The sequence below is a fragment of the Octopus bimaculoides genome, chromosome 16 (genome assembly GCF_046866305.1).
Source record: "Octopus bimaculoides isolate indiv1 chromosome 16, ASM4686630v1, whole genome shotgun sequence".
Classification (NCBI taxonomy): Eukaryota; Metazoa; Mollusca; class Cephalopoda; order Octopoda; family Octopodidae; genus Octopus; species Octopus bimaculoides.
Window position 1 is genome coordinate 16,377,739 of NC_142943.1, and position 25,080 is coordinate 16,402,818.

At 40.5% G+C, this 25,080-nt stretch overlaps 1 protein-coding gene across 1 annotated transcript in view; it reads left to right on the plus strand.

The window, feature by feature from the left end:
• The window catches only part of LOC106871636 (uncharacterized), a 175,414-nt gene extending 150,837 nt beyond the window's left edge, over nt 1-24,577 (plus strand). Inside the window, exon 4 of the mRNA XM_089364178.1 lies at nt 21,999-24,577. Within this exon, the coding sequence (XP_089220304.1) occupies nt 21,999-22,033 (35 nt within the window). The 3' untranslated portion in view covers nt 22,034-24,577. The remainder of the gene's footprint in view (nt 1-21,998) is intronic.
• Nucleotides 24,578-25,080: the final 503 nt, after the last annotated feature.

The following is a 25,080-nucleotide window of genomic DNA, read 5'->3' on the forward strand; positions in this document are numbered from 1 at the left end:
AGCAGCACAAAAACAATTAACAAAGTGTTTAAAAAAAACCAGTGATACAAAATAGACGAATCGAAAAGCTTGAAACAACAAGCCATAACATCGATAAACAATAGCGAAGACTATCAATGAAAACATTAAAAACCAGCCAAGAAAATGATAACTACAGATATGCCTTTCTCAAAAAACATAAAATGGAATCTAACAAATCAACATTGAAAATTAGCCAATAAGAACTGTAACTATAGACCACTAGTTCTCAACCGGGCTCCGTAAAGATTCCGAGGGTTCATATAAGCTTTATTTGGTGGGGGGATTCAACAAGCAAAATAGTATTTTAAAGGTGCGTGAAAAATATTTTGCTTTAGATGTATTTATTCCAAGAAACAGCTGGGTTTCTTTCTCTTACATAGTTTACCGGCATTTTTATATGCTTTTTACATGTTTAGCAGCATTTGTCCGTCCATACGTTCTGAGTTCAAATTCTGCCGAGGTCAACTTTGCCTTTCATCTTTCTGGAGTCGATAAAATAATTACCAGTTGAACACTGGGATAGATTTAATCGACTTAGTCTCTCCCTGGTTTTGTGTCAAACATGTTTCTGGTAAATGAAGCATGATCTCTCAGAGAGTGCTATTGCAAATCTATACATATGAACGCGTGAAAAACAAAGTAAGAATTTTGAAAGAAGTTTCATATAAAACTAGCTTTTAAAAATTGAATGGCTATGGGTGTGCACCAGAATAAAATAGTAATCAAAGTGGTCCGTAGGTAAAAAATATCAACTTTGCAACTAGGCTGCATAGTACGTTTCTTTCGGAGAGCCCCAAGACGAAACATAGATAAAATGGAGTATTCATAGGAAGATCGAATGTCGTGCACATCAGGCCCATCACTAAATGTAGTGGAATTGAATAGGTTTATCTTGACTGAACACTTAGTTTCACCTAAGATAGTGGCGAATTTCACAGGTTCAACTAATAAATTCAAAGTGTACATTCCAAGAACAAAAGAAACAACCATGAAGTGCAAGATTTCGAACTTTGGTTACAAATCCAGTGTGTATTTATACACATATACACGCACGCACACACACACACACACACACACACACACACACACACACACACACACACACACACACACACACACACACACACACACACACACACACACACACACACTTACGCACACACATCTCTATCTATATATGCGTTTGTGTGTGTAAATTTTATGTGTAAAATTGTGTGAGCGTGATCATATGCCTATATCGCATATTTGAACAGTAGATAGATATATTAATGCATATACAATTGAAATCGGAGCACAAACGTGTTTCGTTCGTGATTTCAATATCCATTTTAGAATAAAATGGGTATATTTTCATAATTAGCGTCCAAAACTTATACAGTATATATTATTTATAGTTTTATAAAACTTTTAGCAGAAACAAACTTGATAAATAGGTTTTTATTTATCTCAATGGAAAGGTCATTTTCTATACTCGCAGATGTTTGCATTTGAAATATTTCATAAGAAATTAGATAACTGCTATCAAGTCTCCTTAGTATAGTCGGTCATTTATGGGGGTATCAGTTACGTATCGCACTAGTACCAGATCATTTACGAACCGCTTATCTCCCTCGAGAGATATCGTTTGCACAACTGTAAGCATTCGTCAGTTATTCCCTCCCTCCCAAAACACAAAAAAACGTTGAATTTTAAAAATTAGTTGCTTAAACATTCACTCATTCACATACGTAGATACTCGCACACATAATACATACACTCACACATACATATTATACATGCGTATACCACCTGTATCTATCTATCTATCTATCTATCTATCTATCTATCTATCTTGACGGACGTGCTGTCACATCGGCTGCAGAGGTAAATGTTTATTTGACCTTTTATTGTCCACATTTTGTTGGGATTTTTGTATATAAGGTGTGTGAAGCACCCAACTTTCTTTTTATTGTGTTTTCAAGGTAGGAATTGGCCCTTAGGGGCAGTTTCAACCTTTTTAAAATTATATATTTTCTTCTCGACATTGAAAAATGTCGAGAAACATAGTCATAGAACGCTGGACAGAAACATTGGTGAACGAACATTTTCCTAGACTTGAGACGCTAGGAGAACAAAAAAATAAGTCATGCACGCGCACACACACACCAAAACAACAACAGACATCGAAAAAAAGAATGAAGCAACAGATTCTAAAGTCAAAGCTGTCAACGTCATGGATACTGTTAACAACCCTGTCACCACCACCAACACTAACAATAAAAACAAAACTGTAACCAAGGTTACAAAACCATGCGTAAAAACCGTCACAAATGTCTCTGACGTAAGCAACATTTGTGCTGACGCCATCATCACCACCACCACCAACAACAACGACAACAACAACAGCAACAACAATAACAACAACAACAACAACAGCAAGGACGCAAATTTATCGGCCGTCAGCACCGACACCACCACCTGTTCAACAAACTCTGCTGCCACTACCACCACCTTTGAACCAGGCAGTACATACACCAACATAAACAAAAATATTCAAAAGAACATGTCCGCCAGCACAACAAAAACAAATTTCGCAAATGCTCTAAAGGAAAAAAGAACAATAGTGACATTCACACAACAACAAATTAAAGACACAAAATCCCTTCTTACGAAAGAAGGAGATGATGTTAGAATAAACATACCAAAAGATATTATAGAAATGAAAAACAAAAAGTGCATCATTTATAAACTGGTAAACGCAAAAACCAGACGTGTAGAAAATTTTAGCACAGATAAGATTGAGGTTTGTCTTAGAGCAATTTGGCCTCATCAAAATCATGTCACGCGGGGAAGAAAATTTGGAACGGTGCAGGTGAGATTTTTAAATGAAAATTTAGCTAAACAATTTTCGACACTCTCTCTCCGCACAGTTAACTTGGTGATGATACCAAGTTATCTAGGACAGAGAGTGACCAAAGTAATAATAAAAAATGTGCCATCGGAAGTGGACACCCAATGGCTGATATCGGCCGTATACCTCGAAATGGAGGAGGCAAATATTTTAGAGATTACGGTCGTAGAGGAAAAGAACTGGGGAGGGAAAAATCTGGAAATCCTTCTCCACATCACGGAGGAGGCTTCACAGAAAATTCCTCCAAACATTGAACTGGCAGAGGACCACAAGCTGTATGTGGTAGTAGAGGGCAGGCGACCTCGCTGTTACATATGCAACAGCGAGGCACATCTGAAAAAGGAATGCCCTCTGGCCGCTAAACAAAAACAACAACAACAACAGAAGCAACTACCAAATACCCCCAACAGAAAAACTTTACTACCAACACCACCAGCAACACAAAAAACAACAGAAATATCAGCAATAACCACAACAGAAAAGACAACAGAAACTGCAAAAACAGAAGAGAAAAAAAAAAAAAAAATTCCAAGACTGCCTCTCCCTCCCCCATATCACATACACCACACACAAATAACAAGCAGCCAACACCAACAAAAACAGCAACACAAACACTCACAGAAACACACTCAGACGCACAAAATTTGCCGTTACCTCTTTCTGATTCCTCAGAACTTTCATCATCGGATGAAGAGAGTGGGGAGGGTTGGAAAATAGCTACGAAAGAAAAGAGGAAGCGCAGTAAGAAGAAAACAAAACAAAATGCAAACACAAACAAAGCAGGGAGATTCACATCTCCCGAAAATACTACTAACACCAATAGTAATATACAAAAAACAATGCTAACAGCAATAGACAGTACAAACACAGAGTTGATGAATTACATCAACTCTAAAACAAACATCACAAATAACGACATCAAAACAAACAACCACCCACGCACAACACCGCCAAAACACATTAAAATTTATCATGTATCACCAGCATTGCACCACAAAATAAAATCCCTCTACCCCAACTCGGTAGGGGGATGTCAAAAATATTTGTGCAAGAAATTGTACAATAGCCTCCTTGGTGAAAAATCCAAGGAGGAAACAAAACTTTCGGACGGTAAGTAACTCTCTGTTCTTTTTGTTTTGTGCTTTAAAGCACACGTATAAATAGAATCATGGTGAAGATTGGTTGTGTGAATGTGCGTGGCTTGGGATCCCCTTGGAAACAAGGGTACTTCTTAAATGACATCAAGTCACACAATTTGGATATCATTGCCATTAGTGAGACCAGACTCCATGAACCGCGGGCCCTAAAGTCCATGTTTGGCGGACAGTTTAACATTTATTTTTCTTCCTGTCTGCCGAGGATGGGCGGTAGTGGCACGGCGGTTCTTTTTCGCAAGAGTCCGGATCTCCAAGTAAAGACGATATTTACGGACCCGGAGGGTAGACTGGTTGTCCTAGATGTGGACGGTAGCGATGGAGGCGCTTTTCGGTTGCTGGCAGTTTATGTGCCTCCTTTAACAGGTCGGTCGGACTTCTTTCGACGTCTAGAAGTATTCCTGGGAACGTCTCGTCCCTTACTTTTAGTGGGGGATTGGAATGCTACCTTGGACACGCATCTAGACTACGTGGGGAGTGACAAAACTAGAAGGGGATGCAAAGGCCTCAGAGACCTGCTCAGACGCTTCCAGTTGTTTGACAGGTACCGACTCGACCACCCAAATGTGCCAACGTGGACTTGGAGCAACCGCATTGGGTCGTCGAGATCGTATCTAGATAGGATAGTGTGTAGGACAAGAGATAGAGATAGTTTAGAATGTCCACAGTTCCACATAGTCAGCTACATGGATCACAAACTTGTGACGTGTACGCTAGACTTAGATAAGGCACATAGGCAGGGTCCCGGTTACTGGAAACTAAACGCGTCTTTCCCGTCGAGACAGGTTTTCAGAGACCGGATTAGCACGTTAGTAAAGAGGGCTTTGACGGGAGCCATCGTCAACAACAAATGGTGGTTTGCCTTCAAGAGAGCAGTAAGGGCGGAAGCAATAAGGTATAGTAGGGCACTAGCTGTAGAGAGGAACAGAGTAGAGGGGGAGGTAGTGATAAAGTTAGAAGAGGCATTGCGAAGTGGCATCGCATCCGACGTTTTAGCGGCGAGGTTGGCCCTCGACCAACACTTCAATGCTAAACACGAAGGGTGTGCTGTCAGGGCAAGGATGCGTGCTCTGAGGAATGAAGGTGTTGGAGCCGCACGAGAGGCCCGGGTGGCGGAGGCGCAGCGGGGTAACAGAGCCACCATCCGGTCTCTGGTGGACGAACAGGGGCGCGAATTGCTCGAGCCGAGCAAGATGTGTGAGGCGTTTCAGCGGCATTTTGCCCGACTGTTCGGGAGGAGTGGCGAGCGAGAAGGCAGGGTGGACTTTAGTGCCTACCTGCACAGCTTGCCACGACTCTCGGCAAGAGAGGCGGAGTGCTGCGAAAGGTCATCACGGCGGAGGAGGTGAGGGACGCGATGGCGGGTTGCTCGACGGACAAATCTCCGGGTTTGGATGGTCTGCCCTACGAGATTTACAACTGTATGCCAGACTTGTTTGGAGACGTCTTGGCGGTCGTGTACCGCAACTGGCAGCAGAACGGGAGCATTCCCGGTTTTGTGAGCCGAGGAGCGGTAACGCTGCTGAAGAAAGATCCAAACAAGGGGGACGCCATAGATAACTTTAGGCCCATCACTCTGCTCAATGCAGACTTGAAAATTTTGGCCAAGGTGTTAGCCAAGCGGTTGGCGCTTGTCATCGAGAAACTGGTCGGCACGGAGCAGACGTGCGCCGTGCCGGGCCGGAGCATCCATGACAACCTCCATCTGATGCGCTACATCATAGAGAGGGTAGTTAAGGAACCTGGCATGGGTGGGGCCCTGATCAATTTGGATCAATCCAAAGCTTTCGATAGGGTAGACCATCGATACTTGCAGGCCGTCCTCGAAGCGGCCGGCTTCGGTCCCGTTTTCCGCGGCTGGATGGCTGCCTTGTACACAAGCATCCGTTCGGTTGTTCGCGTCAATGGACGACTATCGGGACCCTTCGACATTGCACGTTCGGTCCGTCAGGGATGCCCCTTGTCGCCGCTCCTGTACGTATTGACTCTCGAGCCACTACTGCGGAAGCTGGCGACGTTGAGGGGCATCCCGCGAGAACTGGAGTGCGGGACGAGCGTGTCGGCATACGCGGACGACGTCACCGTCATAGCGTCTAGCCACGAGCACATCGAGCTTGTCGGCGAGACGCTGAAAGACTACGAAGCGGTGACGGGAGCGAAAATCAACCGGGATAAGTCGGTGGGTTTGCTGCTCGGCACCTGGAGAAGCAAGCCCATACCGTCCGGCAGTGCCTCAGTAGTGGGTCGCTGGACGGACGGTCCGGTCAATAAGCTCGGAGTCTGGTTCGGTCCGGACCTGCAAACGGAGAAGAACTGGGACGAGATAACGAGTAGGGTGGCCACTTTCTGCCGACAATGGTCCGAGAGGAAGCTGTCCCTAAAAGGTCGGGCGGAGGTGGCGAACGCGTACATCGCGTCCGTCATCGAATACCGCCTGACCGTCGTGCCTTGTGCCGATCGCGCCATCACCGAAATGGAGCGCATCCTCTTCCGCTTTTTGTGGAAAGGAAGCGTTCCGATGGTGAGGCGATCCGTTTGTTGCCAACACCCGCTGGGCATGCCGTGGTTGATGATGCGCAGACATGCGCTGAGACTGCGACATCTCCGGCTCTACGTAGACGACGGTGAGCAGGTGTGGTCGCCGTTTGTGCGACGCGCTTTCCCGCAGCTCGTCTCCATGACCGAGCTGCAGTCGTGGATCAAAAAGAGGCCGAGGAATGGCGAATGGCACCGTGAGTGTCGCGTTGCTCTGCAACAACTTTGCCGTCCCGGGTCGACCTTGAGCGGCTGCATCACAACGAAGTCATTCTATAGGGGATTAGTGGAGGGCAGGTACGACGACGATCTCGGGGCGAACCTGGGCGTCGACGAGGAATACCTGACCCGCCTGTTCAGGACGACTTTCGGGCCGGGACCTATGGACAACTTCCAGAGATCCCTGGCCTGGCAGTGCTACCGAGAAGCGCTACCCGTTCGGGATAAGCTCTATAGACACGGCTCGCGAAATGCGGGGCCGACCTGCCCGAGATGCGGTCAGAGCGACGAAACCGTTCTGCACTTCGGAGCTGTGGGCTTATGTCGAACGACTGCTGTCACGTGTGGGACGAGTCGGTTTATCAACCGAGTCTATCGTCAATATCATCACGCCTCCTTCCTTTAAACAGGAAGGAAGAGCTGTATTTATCGTACTTGTGGCTATGGCGAAAGAATGCATCTGGTGGACGCGTCTGAAAGGATTAGAGACAAATACTTTCCTCTCTGGTCAATCTCTCATCAACTTTTTCAAGTATCACTTGAAAAGGAAGGTGAGAGTAGAGAGGCAAGTGTTGTCTAGCAAATGTTTCGAAAAAAGATGGATACATGTAGCAAGAATGGCACGTATAAATGACGAAGCCACCTTGACCATGATTCTATAAAACGTTTTAAAATTTTGTAAACAGAGAGTTACTTACGTTTCTTGCATAAATAAAAGAAATTTTATTTAACAAATTGTGACACTAAGGACCGAGGTTACCGTGGTCTTTTCGTAGGTTTTTCTTTCCACGGATAACCTCCCCATTTTTTGGGAATTTTCTGTATTATTTCGTATTTTTTGTAAATACCCCAAACGTTTTGCGATGTTTTTTTCATCGTTGTCCCCACTTTTGTTTGTTTTTTTTCTGCTTTGTTTTCGCCCCCCCCCCCTCGAAAAGAAAAACTATACATTTGTATTTTGTCCCTTCTATGTTGAGCCCTGTGGCTAATAAAGAAACATATCTATCTATCTATCTATCTATCTATCTATCTATCTATCTATCTGTCTGTCTGTCTGTCTGTCTGTCTGTCTGTCTGTCTGTCTGTCTGTCTGTCTGTCTCTCTCTCTCTCTCTCTCTCTCTCTCTCTCTCTCTCTCTCTCTCTCTCTCTATATATATATATATATATATATATATATATATATATATATAGTGGAGGCGCAATGGCCCAGTGGTTAGGGCAGCGGACTCGCGATCATAAGATCGTGGTTTCGATTCCCAGACTGGGCTTTGTGAGTGCTTATTGAACGAAAACACATAAAGCTCTACGAGGCTCCGGCAGGGGATGGTGGTGAACCCTGCTGTACTCTTTCACCACAACTTTCTCTCACTCTTACTTCCTGTTTCTGTTGTGCCTGTAATTCAAAGGGTCAGCCTTGTCACACTGTGTCACGCTGAATATCCTCGAGAACTACGTTAAGGGTACACGTGTCTGTGGAGTGCACGTTAATTTCACGAGCAGGCTGTTCCGTTGATCGGATCAACTGGAACCCTCGACGTCGTAAGCGACGGAGTGCCAACAGCATATATATATATATATATATATATATATATAATCCGATTGATCTGTTTAAATTGTGCGCCAAACAGAATCTATGACGATTAGGTAAGCACTTATCTTTAGCTGCTGCTCACTAAATCAAACTATAACTAAGAAACTTAACCATCTGTACATATGTACTTTGGATGGGAAATGTCTTCAAGTTCTATTCAACAATCACATTCATATTGGTTTCATTACACAAAAATTAGGCAAGACATCTTTTTCCCCGGTAATCTAGAGGGAGAGCTAAAAAGAAAAAGACTAGGGCACACAGATACATTTCAAGTCGGTGAATAAATTAGGTTAAAGTGTTGATGAGTCACACACCCCCACTACGACAAACGCATATATACATAAATAAAAATTGAAAAATAAAACTGAAAACGCTTGAATATAGCAACCATAGGTAATTATCACCTTCAAATAGGAGCTGTCATTGTGAAACCTTGCCTTCAGAAGTGAGTAACAGAAATCACCCAGCTGTTTATAAGAGAGATGAGGGACTCGCAACCAATTTGAGGTCGAAAAATTGACATCTGGAAGGAACTCCTCCGAAGAATAATCTGATGAAAATCAGAACCGAGAACTCAACCTAGTCAAACACCAATTAATATATGGACATGGGAAGAGCATAAACAGGTTGTGACGGCGTTTACACAGCACTGCATAAACCAGAAAGAAACATCACTGGACAATGTTATAACATCTGGAGAGATGATGTCGGAGAAAACTTTCTAGAATATATAAACTCAGACAAATTACCAAACATACCCGGAGACATCATGCGTAACCATAGACTTACTCCCGTTGAAATAGAGGATGTCAAAATTACCGTTAACATTAACTTGAATAATGACAATGAAGAATATGTAGTAGAAATTAACAAAGCTAATTTGGAAGGGGATACAGTTAATAAACCACATGTTATGAGGATAATAATAATGATAATGGAACATCTCCGCCACGTGACGAGTGGTATGTACTGTCGTTTCAAATACTGAGACGTGGGAAGTCGAGTCGTTGAAAAGTCAGCGAAGTCGGTCATAGATAGTTGTGTCTTTACTTGTCTAACTAACTATACTGCTATACTGGAGTGGATGTTACAACAGTCCGACGTTGGATTACAACAGTGGCGACGAGGAATTAACAAACTCACGAGGGTTAAACAAACACACAAGGAATTACGAAACTCCAAAAGTTTTTGGGGCAAATTTTACAGTATACAAAAATCGTAAAATTATGGAAGACTTGTTGGCCGGTTTGCTCGAGCTGCAAAAACAGCAATAACAACAACAACAATGACAACAACTGCAGGAACAACATCAACAATTACTATTTTAACAAATGCTACAATCAGCGAATAGTAAGTCAATAAAGAGTGCAAAGATTGTGATGACGATATGAAAATGCGTCTAATCCTAAGAAAACTGGCAGCGGGAGAACATGAGCGTTACAGCAATTACGTACTCCCGAAAAAAACCTTCTGATATAAACTTTAGAAATACAATAGACATGTTGTACGTAAAAATTTTTAGCAGGAAAGGCTCATTGTTCTAAACATACTGGAAATGTTTGAATCTAGAAAAGAACAACAAGGAGAAATACATCACATATGCTGGTGGAGTTAACAGAGAATGTAGAAAGTTCAAACTGGATGAGTTAACGCCAGACATGTTCAAATGCCTGATATTTACCCAGCGACTAACTGCAGAAAAAGATGCAGAAGTAAGAATAAGAATTCTCATTAAGCTGGAACAAAACCAAGCTGTAAACTTACAAGTGTCAGAAGCGTGTGAAAGAATAGTAAATCTAAGACACGACACAGAAAAAACATAAAGATTGCGAGAAAAGTGAACAAGTTCGAAACAGGCGGAATAAAATTCAAGTGTATACTAAAATACAGTACAAACAAGATAAAAGTCAGGAAACAAATCCATGTTTTGCCTGTGGAGGTCTACACCTGAGAAAAAAGTGCAACACCTGTATTTAAGCCAAAAAGTAATGTACTGTTCGCGGCGCTAGAACAAGTAAATCAGGAACTTGAAGATGGACCACTCAGATTGGGCAGCACCTACGGTCTACGCAAACAAGAAAAATTATAAGTTATGAGTTTGAGCAGATTTTTCAACGGGTTTAAATGATTGCTTAAGCTCACATAACTACCCATTACCGAAACCTGAGGAAGTGTTCGCAAAAATGCTGCTTTTGGGTGGTGCATATTCTAAGAAGTTCGTATTTTTCTCGTCTTCCTGTCCAGGCGTTGGAGCTCTGTAAGATTCCAGTTAATGATGTTAAAACTTTACTGGACTACTGGAAGTGCTAGGGTGTTAATGGCTTCGATACGATTTTAGAGTTGAGTTCAGTTCAGTTTTTAGTATGAGTCTTATTCTCCTCTAATATTCTTTTCTTATTTTTGCCTTCATAGTAGCATGTTGTATACCATCTCCGTTTATCCCCAGGTATTTGCAATATTCTTGTAGGTCAAGCTCCTTGATGGTAGTGTCGGTATCTAATTTAATGGAAGCTGTTTTATATTTAAGAGATGAGGAATTATGTACATTATTTACATTATTTACATTTGACGGATATTTGTCCTCATCTTGTTATTATTATTATTGTTGTTGTTTTTCAGGTCACTGCCTGGAAACGAACTCGGAATCTTGGGGTTGAGAGCGCGGGCTACTAACCCCAAGATTCCGAGTTCGATTCCAGGCAGTAACCTTAATAATGATAATAATAATAATAATAATAATAATAATAATAATAATAATAATAACATTGAAAAATGCCTTAGGAATGAGAACCCAGGTTCGAAATTTCCCCAAGATACCTGATGAAGGCTGGAGGGTATATCAGCCGAAACGTTGTGTTAACAACAAACAAGATGAGGACAAATATCCGTCAAATGTAAATAATGTTAATGGAAGCTGTTTGCTTGAGCTTGCCTCTTACAAAAGTTGCTTTAGTACACTTATCAAGGCCAAAGTCCATCTCGGTGTTATTGCTGAATTCTTTAACAGTTGTTAGCAGACCTACTAGCTATTCGTCATTTCTAGCAAACAGCTTCAGATTGTCCATATAAAACGGATGGCTTATTGTCGAATTGTAAACTTTGAACCCATACCTGGTGTTCTTTAGTTTGATTGAGAGCGAGGTTAGTGTCATGCAAAAGAGTAATGGGGAGAGGGAGTCACCTTGAAAGATGCCTCGTTTGATGTTACTTTGGCTCATCCCATTACTATGGTTTATAAGGAGACGTGTGTTCCACTTGGCCATGCTACTTTGTAAGAATTTGGAGATGACAGGAGAGATCTTATACATTTCAAGGGCCTTGAATATCTAATTATGTGGGACACTATCAAATGCTTTCCTCTAGTCTATCCATGCCATACTTAGGTTTTTCTTTTTGCTCCTGCAATTCTCTACAATCATTTTATTTATGAGTAATTGATCTTTCCACTCATAAGAATTCCTTTTACAGCCTTTTTTGAGCTTGTAGAAGAATAGATCTCTGTTCAAGGAAAGTATATATTCTGTCAGTTAATGAGGATGTGAGGATCTTGTAGGTGGTGTTGAGACATGTTATTGATCGGTAGTTCTTTTCGATTTTTGGGTCTTCAGTTTTTGGTAGAAGGTATGTTGTTCCTACAGTCAGCCAGGCAGGTATTTACTCTGGGTTCTGGATGACATCAGTCAGAGATGCAGCTAAATTTTGGTGTACTGCTCTCAGACAATTTAGCCAGAAGCTATGATTTCGGTCCAGTCTTGGAGTTTTCCATTTGTGAGACTTCCGAAGAACACATCTTAACTCTTCTATTCCTATTACCTTCCATTTCTACTCTTCAACCTCATCCAGTTTCACTTTCTCACGCTCTATCCAGTCAGCTATAGCATTATATTCTTTTTTGTTGCTCCATATCTTCTCCCAGAACTCTTCCATTTCCTCAGTCTTAGGTAGCTCCTTTACTTCTGTCTTACTTTTGCCAATTTCCCTATAAAATTTCTTTGAATCCGTCTTGAATATCTTGTGTTACCGATAAAATTTGATTCTTTTGTCATATCTTCTAAGTCGTTGGCCTTTCAATTCTGTTCGTTGTTTCAATTGTTCCTTGGTTGCAGGGAAGTTCATAAAATCTTTGATTTTATATCTTTGCTTGATTTTTCTAGCTCGTTTCGTTAATATTTACTCCTCAACAAATTCATCGAGAACTGATACATCCACCCGCAGAGATTCGATATCTTTTTAAATTGCTAGTTTCCTCTTGGGAGGTCTATTGACATGGTTAGTCCTTTTCTGTGTTGTCCTGATACCTAGTTGAGCTGTTACAACTTTAGCAGTGGAATAGATGAGGTTATTTAAGGTTGTTAGGTCATTTCCCTTATTACTTAAGATCTAAGAGCAACGTTATATATCAGGATTATATTATTGTTTTGTATGCTGTTCGAGAACTTTGCCAGTGATTTTCTATTGACGATGTCAGTAGACTCGGTCTCTATTATTCACCTCAAATTCTGTGTCATACCTATTCTGGTGTTCTTGAGGTAGGTCTACTTTCTTCTCTTTTTTTGCATGTCTGTTCTTCGTTATTTTTCTTCATCTTCCACGTTGGGATGCACTGCTCCTACAATGGGTTCTGCACATCTGTTACCTATTTAATCTGCATTATTCCTGTTTTCCTTTGCTCTACCATGAGATATCTGTGTCCTAATTTGGCTAATTTCAGCGTCAGTTAACCTTTTATTGCTAATAATGTCTCTACGTACATTACTTAGTTTATATGCATCTATATATCTTCATACTTCATTGCCTACTAAGTTTCTCCATGAAATGTAAGTTTGTACTATGAGGTTATTGTCTGGATTTAGTTGGACAGAAAGCTTTCAACACATCTCTATAATCCCTTCTAGTCCATTTTATGCGTTTTGCTTTAGGTGATGTTTTTGGTGGCGTCACTACAGGCTTAGGGTTAGGGTTATCCTGGATCTGGTTACCTACTAGATCGTTTTTAGAGAGTTTGTTCCAGTATCAGAGTTTTCAACCCCAGTCTGGTTCCCCATCGAGTATGGCGGTCCTTGTTGTCCCAGGTGATGACCGAACCGGCGTGAGTTTTGGTTTGTCATTAAGACATTAACAGTGACAACAGGAGACAGGTCTGTTTGTTCAGAGTTGACTTTTTGACCTGACACCGCTTTCTTGTTCTTCGAATGGATATGTTAATCATATCGTAGGCTGATAGATCGAAAATCGCCTCAATTTTGTTTGGTAGCTATGTTTCCCGGCATAACTGTTTAGTTATATTTTAAACTGAGTGACTAATTTGCTCCTTTTTATATTTGTTTGCGGGAAGTTGCTTTCTTTTTGTTTGTGTGTTGTACGGCGTCGCTTGTGACACGTGCTTTTTTATTTTATCTTCTGTGTGTATACGTGTGTGTCGTGTAGGCTTTATTTCTGTTGCTTATAAATCATTCAACTACTACCGTAGCTGAATAATATCAAGGCCGCAATATACTCACATGCAGCATCTTCTAAGCTTGTGGCTAATTAAGTTCTTAAAACAAATTGAAAATTATTAACAGTTTGGAAGAGGGCTGGTCCCTAGCTACTTTTTGGCATAACAAAATTGAGATTTGATCTAGTAGAAAAAAGTTTACATCAAACTTTGTAGCAACGTTACAGGAAAGTAAGTAATGCCACCAATCAAGTTTAGATCTAAATAACTTCTTTATTTTAAAAGCAAAATATATTCATCTTAGCTTCAATGGTAGAAGAAAGCATGAAGAACTTTATAGTTTTGGTCCCATGCAACAAACATTTGTATCAAAAAAGTTGTGCGGTGAAATATCATGAAAAAATATAAGTAAGGCAAAAAATTGGATTTAAGTATAATTAACTTTTTTATTTTAAAAACAATGTATATTTTAATTAAGCTTAAATGATAGAGCGCGATTCGAGGAATTTTATGGTATCAATATCATGCAATGAAGTGTTAAAAGAAAAATGTTTTGAGTGCTTGTTTCTCAAATGTGAGGGTGATAATATAATTCTATACTTTTTTATGAATATAGTTCTATAAAGGGATGTTTAATATATGTCACTGGTGTCATTGAAGTAAGGAAAAATTATCAACGACACCACTAATACCATCAAAGTGGCAGTGGGGTACAATTATACGAAGCCCAATATACCCATCATTACTACCCGTCTGATAAAGGTACACCAGTCACATGCATTACAACCACATGTGCGCAACATGGTGATCTTATATGGGGCCCAGTATGAATTTTTTCAGGCTGAGTAGCCCATCCTGCTCAAAAGGTCCTTGAATAAGGTTTGTTTAAGGATGATGAACAAAACATCCATGTTTCCAGAGGTGAATTATTCAAACCCCAAAGAATTCCTCTCAACACATGGCTATGATGCTCCCCCACTACTTCTGCTCGTGATCTGAGATGTACATAAGATCATCCATTAAGGGACATGCTCAACTGGTTAAGGTCAATCAACTGACAAGCAAGTTTGTGGTATTGAACAGAATATTTGCTGTAGCCCATTTTTTATACCAAGACAAAACAATGTACATGATATCACTTCCAATCAATTAAGATCAGAAGCCATGAGAGCCACTGCCTGGTATTGCATCCGGGCATTTATTATTATTATTATTATTATTATTATTATTATTATTATTATTATTATTATTATTATTAGGTTGTTTTTTTTCTTCTTTCTTCAAATTTTCTTCCATTTCTCGCCGAGTGTTTTCCGTACACCTAGGGCTGAGAAACTCTTTGTATGCATTCCCAGTTTACACACGCAAATTCACAGGTAAAACATGTATTTAAGAAAAAAAAAAAAAAAAAAATTCATGAATGGATGTTGTTTTCACAACGATAATGCTCTTCTCAGTATATGAGTCGTTCCAGTTAGCACGATTTTTTGCACTTCCTGTAGGGATGGTAAGCCTGGTATCATTTTCAAATAAGTTTCAGTACCTTTTTTTTATCATTCCTAGAGATCCTACAATCACTGGTATGGTAGTCGCCTTGAGGTGCCACATTTTTTCAATTTCTATTAGCAAGTCTTTATATTTACTGATCTTGTCAAATTCTTTCGCCGGGACGGCGAGGTGGCGGAATCGTTAGCACTCTGGATAGAATGCTTAACGGTATTTCGCCCGTCGCTACGTTCTGAGTACAAATTCCGCGGAGTTCGACTTTGCCTTTCATCCTTTCAGGGTCGATAAATTAAGTACCAGTTAAGTACTGGGGCCGTTGTTATCGACTTAACCCCCCCCCCCCCCAATTTCAGACCTTGTGCCTACAGTAGAAAGGAGGGGCTGTGTGATAAGTAACTTGCTTACCAACCACATGGATCCGGGTTCAGTTCCACTGCGTGGCACCTTGGGTAAGTGTCTTCTACTATAGCATCGGGCCGACCAAACCCTTGAGTGGATTTGGTTGACGGAAACTGAAAGAAGCCTGTCGTATATATATGTATATGTTTGTGTGTCTGTGTTTGTCCCCACCATCGCTTGACAACCGATGTTGGAGTGTTTACGTCCCCATAATCTAGTGGTTCGGCAAAAGAGACCGATAGAATAAGTACTAGGGCTTATAAAAAATAAGTCCTGGGATTGATTTCTTCGACTAAAAGGCGGTGCTCCAGCATGGCTGCAGTCAAATGAACGAAACAAATAAAAGAATAATAAGGATAATAATAATAATTATAATTATGATGATAATAATAATAATAATAATAATAATGATAATAATATTAATAATAATAATAATAATAATGATAATTATTATTATTGAGTGAGAGAGCGCGCATGCTATCAAAGTGACTGGGATACAAATATACAAAGCCCAATATACCCATCATGACTATCCGACTGATAAGGGTACAACGATATGTATGTGACATGGTGATCTCATTTCAAGATAAACACTGCGTGATCTTTCAGGCAGAGCCCAGTTAGAATTTTCTTCAGGTCGAATAGCTCATTCCGCTCAAAAGGTCACCGAATAAGAGTTGTTTAAAGATGTTGAACGAAACACTAATGTTTCCAGAGGTGGATTATTCAACCCCCCCCCACCAAAAAAAAATTCCTCTCAACGCATGACTATGATGCTTCCCCACTACTTCTGCTCATGATCAGAGATGACATATCGTTAGCTATCATGGGACATGTTCGACTGTCTAAGGTCAAGCAACTGACAAGCATATCTGCGGTATTGAGTAGAATATTTGCTGTAACCTATCTTTTACACCAAGACAAAACATTTAATCAGTTAAGATCAGAAGCCACGCGAGCCACTGCCTGGTATTACATCAGGGCGTTTATTATTGTTTGCCTTTCATCCTTTCGATAAATTAAGTACCAGTCTATGTGATTGACTTACCCCTCCCCAAAATTTCAGGCCTTGTGCTTCTTCTTCTTCTTCTTCTTCTTCTTCTTCTTCTTCTTCTTCTTCTTCTTCTTCTTCTTCTTCTTCTTCTTCTTCTTCTTCTTCTTCTTCTTCTTGCTGTTGTTTATATTTTCTCTTTATCACAGGTTTTGTTGGAGTCTTGCATGCGTATCGGGCTTACTACCTGCAGCCTACGGTACCATGCTATTCGTTCTTTTCAGGTATCTAATACACTCCTGATTATTCTGGCCGTGCCAAGGAGGCAAACCTTTTGTAACAGTTCTACTGGACTCTCTATTCCAATTTCCTTTATATTCCTTCTGATGACTAGATATTATTCCTTCTTATATTGCCTTCTGATTCTGTTCCCATGGATCCAACAATAATTGGCACTATCTTCACCTTCTTCATTTTCCTTCCCTGCTTAAGAGGGTTGTATCTATCTATCTTTTCGCCTTCCTTGACTATTCGTGAGTCAAAGGGGCATGCACCATCAACTATATAGCATATGTGGTGCACCTTGTCTGGTCTGTTATGCTCTAGCGATCTGTTTGGGTTGGTAAATCCCAGAGGATTTTGCTGGTCTCCGACTTTGTCACTTTCTTTGGTTTGTGCTCATACCACGTCTTGCCTTTCTCTAGCTTCCACTTTTCGCCCAGTTTCCAATGTAGCACTTTCGCTTCCTGGTCGTGTCGCCATAACTTGTAGTGGTTTTGGGCAAGTCTAGGGCATTCGCTCGTGATATGGGCAATTATTTCATCCACTTTATTGCAGATGCGGCACAGCGGAGACACTTGCTCATTCCTAAGGTTGACTCTCTAGTTCGTGGCCAAAGCTTGGCCCTGTGTTGCTAGTATAGCGCTCTCACTCTCCTTTTTAGGGTTATTTTCATCAGCCACTCTCACCTATTTTTCTAGCAACTTCTACTGTGGTTACATAGAATTGATTGTGTTGTCCCTTCTTGCGTAATTTTTTTCATTTCCTTTTTGTACTTCTTCCTTTGTTTCTCTTTTTTCTCTGCTATCAATACTCCCTCGTTCCTCACTGTCACTAGCAAGGTTTCCTTACTTTAGGCTAGGTATCTCATTAAGCTCTCGAGTTCGATACGCACGCTGTCTTCCACACTTATCAGTCCCCTTCCTCCATTTGCTCTCTTTATGTATAGGTGATCAGTGTCTGCGCGTGGATGATGAGCTCCATACATCATTAAGAGCTTTCTTGACTTCCTGTCCATCTCATTTAGCTCCTCCTCTGTCCATTTCAGGAATCCAACGACTGCGACTGTCCGCGAGTTTATTGCCAAAATTATGTTTCTGGCATTCAGCTTTGAAGCCAATATTTTTCTCACTCGCCGCAGGTACTCTCTTTTTGTCTTTTCCTTCATGCCGTGGTTCTTGATTCCATCTGCCTCAAGTATTCCCATCCATTTATAGCTGGACTGAGGTTGAATTGCCTTCATCATTTCACTACTTGACAACCATATACCTTCTGTCTTGGTAAGCTTTCCTCCTCTCATCACCATCGTAGCACATTTTGAGAGTCCAAACTCCAATAGCATTTCGTGCTATTCCATGTAAGGCTTCTCGTATTTTCTGCTACTCCATACATTTCCATTGATCTTATTATTCAGGAGTGTGGTATCATAACGTATGCTTTGCAATAGTCAACCTATGCCATGCTCAAGTTTGTATGTCTTCTGTTGCAGTTCCTGGTAACTAGATTATCAATTAAGAGCTCTTTTTTCGGCACCCGTTTTATTCAATGGGCAGCAGCCTATTTTTTCTCAAGTATCTGTGCAGTTCACCGCTCAAAGCACCTGACATTAGTTTCCACATTAGAGGAAGGCATGTTACTGGTCTAAAGTTGGATGCAACATTTCCCTTTACAGGATCCTTGGCACATAACAATGTCTTTCTCTTTGTCATACAGCTGGGCACTGCGCCTTCCTGCAAGCACTCATTTAGCTCTTCTGCTATCCTTTCATGGAGCCCTCTCAGCTTCTTTAGCCAATAACCTTAGATCCCATTCGGTCCTGGGCTCTTCCAGTTTGGGTATTTTCGTAACTGCTTTTTATCATTTCTATAGTTATCTTTATGTCTTCTTGGACTTCTATATTTCTTAACCTATCTAGGATTTCATGCAGCCACTCCGCTTCATCATTATGTTCTACAGGTTGGCCCCAGATCCCTCTTTAGAATGCCTTGCTTTCCTCTGCATCTGGTACCGTTGTTACGTGTATTTGCTCATCTAGTTCCTGAAACAGTTTCTTCTGATTTGTTTCAAACAATTCTTTTTTGCCTGAATCGGCTTTTTCTATTGCCATATCGTTCCAGTTTTGCTTTGATTGCTACTACCCTTGTCTCAATTCTTCCAATATCACATCATAACCTTTATCTCTTATTCTATATGTTCTCTCCAGCATTATTCTTATGCTTTCGTTCCGCAATTCTCCTCTTCTCAATCTATCAACTTGTCCTAAATGTCTTTTTAACTTTATTTCTCACAAATTCGTTGATGCCAGTATGGTTCCTTACGTTCTGTGTGTTCTTTTCTTTTGTATCCACTCTGTTTGCAGTAACCATAGCTGCAGCCCAAATAATCTTTTTAATTTCAGTAATATTTCTCACCTGGAATAGCCCAAGAACCGAATCTACCTTTTCGGTTTCAACTTTGAGCTAGCATCGATCAGTTTACCTCAGGTTGGGGGTGGGGGGGGGGTGCTTGATCCTGGTCTTCTCTGATATATCGACACAGCATCCTCACTATGCCTTTTATCTCTTCTATTTCCATGTCTGTTAACCACCCCTTTGCTCTTGTTGCTCCTACCGGGTCGGCTAACCGTTGCCAACTTGTTTCGAAACGTCCTATCTCATTCCATTTTGCTTTCATTCGTAGTCGGAAACCCCTTCTGCTGGGTTCACTCCTGACCCTGCATTTAATTACCCTTCGGTTTGCCTTCTTATCGTACTTTTTCTGCCTCTGGCTTTGTGTACAATCAGTCTCTGGATGATGACCGGGCCTAAGCTGCCCAACCAAGGGTTCATTAACACCATTATTTGATACATTTATATTAGACATTTTCACTCAACATTGAGGTATGTGTTTTAAAGGTTAGCAACCAACCGGTATTTTTATCGAGACACCATCTCTAGTAAGATTGTCAACCAAGACTGCAGAGCTCTTATTACCCATTAGTCGGGCCTGTTTCCTTCGTATTTCTGTGTGTTGGGAACCATGATCGTGATTCTCACTAGGAGACAGGTGAGCGTCAGTTGGTCCCGTATCTTCATCCAAGTAATGCTACGGAGTTAAGTCCCGATTGGCGGCTCATTCACCTTCGTCTCAGGCATGGAGCCTTTGGACACTGACAGGTTGTCACCACTCTGACTAAGGAGTCATATCTACCCCAGTTTTAAATTAGAGTGTTCCCTCACCTTGATAGGCTGCCAACTAAGGCTCACGAGTTGTCTTACCAGTTCCTCTGCCCTTTGCTGGGTTTTGTTTTTATTCCTGTAGGGTGTCGAAAATCCTCCTTCTTCACCAAGCAAACTTAGTGGGGTTGCCGGTTTGGTCGCCGACGACTCGACGGATTATTATTATTATGGCTGTCAGCATGGCAAGCCACGCTTGACCTCGCTCCGCGAATTTTATAAAGAAAAATCACATAATAGTATATTTGCACTCTTTAATTTTATAACCTCGTGGACAACAAGTTATTTGCTGCTGAGTGGTAAGTTTATTTTCCTATTTTGTCCCCCAGCTTTGGGGGACAGGTCAATTGTTTTTGTTTTCTTAAATCAAAATTGTGTGCGTTTCCCCCACCAACATAGGGAAAACAGAAAACACGGTGACGCTCACATGTGAGAGAGGGGCAGAAAATGAGAAGCGTCACTATGAGAGAGGGTGTATGCGAGCGAGGCGATTTCGGTCTGAAAGACAAAACAGTCGATAGTCGTGTTTTTCTTAAGGAAATGAAAAAGAGGGACAACGGAGCCATGTTTTCAAGGCTCTGTCATTAGCAATATATTCGAGGGAAAAGAACCAAACACGCCCAAAACAAACATTGCATCGACACCACCACTTCTAACGCCTGAAACACAAGCCATTCCACACGCAAAAACCACCACCACCACCACCACCACCACCACCACCACAACAACAACAACAACAACAACAACAACAAAAACAAAAACAACCTCAACAGCAACAACAGCAACAACAATAACAACAAACACAAAATAAAGACAGAAACATTACGAACTACAATAGCAATAAATTCAAACAACGGTGAATTAATGAAATATATAATAACACGCACAAACATTATACCAAAAGATTTTGTCGCACGCACATTCTCCCTACCTGCACACATACAAATCATTCAAACAACACGAAACATAAACACATACTCAAAAGCCCATTTCCCACAGGAAATCGGAGATTTTCGCTAGAATATCACCAAGAGAAATCTTGGTGATTTGCTGTTGGAAACACCCCAAGCCAACGCGAGGGACGGTCAATCCGCCCCTCCAAACAAAACCAAGTAAGTTTTCCCTTTCTTTTCTTCTCTTTTTCCGACAACCCGGTCGTGTACAAAATCGGCAGCATCAATGTACATGCCCTGGGGTCGCCTTGGAAGCGGGGTCACCCACTCAACGACCTCAGAGAAAGGGACTGAAAACAAATACTTTTCTCTTTGGCCAATCCCTGATGAACTTCTTCAAGTTTCACTTGAAAAGGAAAATACGGGTAGAGCGGGAAGTGCTGTCTTCTAGTAAGTTTGCCGAAAAGTGGGTGAAAGTGGCGAGAATGGTACGAGTGAACGGACCTGCTCTGAGTATACGCCTGTAGTTGGAAAGAAGAAAGGAAACGAAAAGAAAAAAGGCACCTGCCCCAAGTCAGGGTACCCATGTGCAACCCTCGAACATCTCCCTATTGAGAATTACACATTGCTGATCGCCCTTTTTTAAAAATTATATACGTCTTGTTTACACGCAAAACCCTCACAATTACACACACTCACACACATATACACACATATACACACATATACACACATATACACACATTATTTTTGTTTTGTCCTGTGCTGTCCGTAATGTTTTTCTTCATGTAAACCCTTGTGGTTAATAAAGAAATTATTATTATTATCATTATTATTATTCTTTATATTTTCTCTTTATCACAGGTTTTGTTGGAGCTCCTGGAGTCTTGCATGCGTAGCGGGCTTACTACCTGTAGCCTACGGTACCATGCTATTCGTTCTTTTCAGCTATCTAATACTTTCCAGAGTATTCTGGCCGTGCCAAGGAGGCAGAATAATCAGGAAAGTATTATTATCATTATTATTATTATTATTATTATTATTATTATTATTATTATTATTATTATTATTATTATTATTATTATTATTGCGTGAGAGAGCAGTGCATGCCATCAAAGTGACACTGGAGTAAAATATACGAAGCTCATTATACCCATCGTGACTAACCGTCTGATAAGAGTACACCAGGTACATGCATCACAACCATATGTGCGCAACATGGTGATCTCATAACAAGACAAACAGCGCATGACCATATATTGCATTAAAAGAAAAGCCATCAAATTGAATTCGATTAAGTACACTACATATTCTGACCCACAAATGCACTGTCTTCTTCTACAGCAGAAACAGCGGCCTCCGTACTACAGAGATAGCTGATTATATACCACCTTCACTAAAACTCACCTTATTCAGTCACTTTCCTCCTCTTGTCACTCACATTGAATTCCGTTCTCGCACTATCAGCTATGACTAGTCCTATCTCAGAAATTTAATTTTGGATTTCTCTCATCGTCCATGATCTCTTTTCTTCACGGCAGTCAAGGCTTGTAAGTGTTCACGAGGAATATTAAACCATTTTCAGGTAACAAGTCTCAAAGCCAGATCTGCAGCCTCTTCCTTGAGACCAAACCAATAGTAAATAAGACAAAACACAAAGCGTCTGGTATATATTCTGAGGACATCGGAACATGAAAGGTGAAGTTAACTCCGGCGGAATTGGAAATCAGAATGTAGAAAGACAAAACTATGCTCTACTAGGCATTTAGTCTGCTCATCTAAAGTCTATATATCATATATAAACTACCAGTCATGCACTACGTCCATTGGATCGACTATACTTTCCTATAAAATGTGTGGCCTTTTGTCACTACTGAAAATCAATATGGGTATGGAATATTACGCACTTAATGACCTTGGCATGTGTTACCATGAATGATAAAGGTATTATAACTCGGGTGATGTTTAAACTTACCTGTGTTGTCTTCTTATAGATTCTCCTACCCACCTATTTGAATTATCTCTTCTGTAACTTACCAAATACTCATTTCTTAACTAATCTCAAATCTTATCTTTAGCATCTAATTTAATTCAATATAACTTAAACTGAACATTGAGGTGGACGTCTAATTTACAATTTTTTCATTAATTTGTATTACACGCAGTAGAAGTTCTTTCTTCATTTCGTTGTTTTGAAGTCCCTTTGCTTTAAATTACCTGATTACTACTTTTCCATTGATTAGAGTAACGGTGGTATAGTAGTAAATTCCCTTATTCTCTATATTCACTATGCTAAAATATTTAGTGACATCGCAAGTTTATACTCCATCAAAGAAGCTAATTTACTATGTCGATTATCTGCTATCGACTGGGTAATACTTTAAATTGTATCCAGTGGTGGGGACCTTGGTACAGGAGTTCCTGGGTCTTGAGGAGTGTGAAGCCACCTCTTAGGCTCCCAACTATGGGTTAATTAGCATTTGTTCTTTCAAGTAGATGGAACTCGTCAGTCTGGAAGGCAGTTTGTCTAGGAGGAAACTCCGATATAAAACCGCCGCTGCGGTGCGGGATGATGCGAACAAGGCTGATCTCTATTACATCTGAGACACCCAGCAGCCCGCTGTAACCACCCTACACAGATCCAACATGTCACCAGTGGTGCCGCGGTGCCGCGGTGCCGCTGGTGAAAGTGGGTGGTCAAGTACGTGGGCCTTGTGATCGTAATACATGGTTCACTTTAAACAAAATCGCGCGAAGGTCATCTGTAGCTTGAACAATGAGCCTCTCCGCTTTCTTCCCTAAGTCCAATAGCGATGGTAAACCGGGCGACAGGGGGAAAACTTGGTCATTTGGAAACCCCTAGTCCGGAGCCGCTTGCTGGCGGCTCTTATGTGAAGGTTGTTTCAGATAAAGGTCGTCCATTTATTATACTATCTGGATGAAGAATTGTTGATGTTCATAAGTCTGATACTCAATATCCCACCGTCACTAGAATATACAGGGTTATTCAAAAAGAAAGAGAAAATTTTAAATTTATTTTAAAAACAAACGGTAAGAGACACAAACACATTCTACATATTTCTTGACAGGGGAAGTTTTAAAGTTTGTTTCAAGGTAGTATGCACTCAACATGAGCACCATGTGTTGCTCGACAAACATCGAAACATCGAAACCTTTTTCTGTGAAATTTCTATGCCATTCGTCAATTTGCTTGTGACGAGGTGGATTTTTATTGAATTGGCAGTGAAATTCATGTTACATTTTGCACAATCGATTCACATTTCTTAAAGTGCAGTACACAAAAAGACTTTTCTTGTGGCATCGCCATTTTCTAAGGGATTACACAAATGAAAATTATACAACTTTAAATAAAATGAACAAAATGAAACATTAAAACAAAATTAACATATTATTTTATTTAAGGCTTAATTTAATTGATCATGTTCAGCTATAAACTTTAAACCTTTCCCTATCAAGAAATATGTAGAATGTGTTTGTGTCTCTTACCGTTTGTTTTAAACATAAATTTGAAATCTGCTCTTTCTTTTTGAAATATTGGAAATATTGGAAATATTGGAAATATTGAAAATTTACCATAATAACTAAAAGGCTTGACAAGAATGGCTGAGATCTGTTTCTTTAACCGATTAATAAATTGACTAATTATGCATACAAACGAATGTATAGTGAAGAAACAGTTCTCCTAGCCATCGGAAACGATCGTAACCTTGAATAAAATTATGTAACATAGTCTTTTTTAGTTAGATTGTTCTCAGCGATTAATGCACCAACCATGTGATTGGTGAATATCCTCGGTTATATATCAGGTCATCTCATAAGTTTTGCCCGATTTTACCTTTTTTTTAATTGATTGAAATTTATTAGTATTTTTGAATGTCTAATGGAATTAAAAATTATTTTTATGCATTTGTGTACATTTAAACTA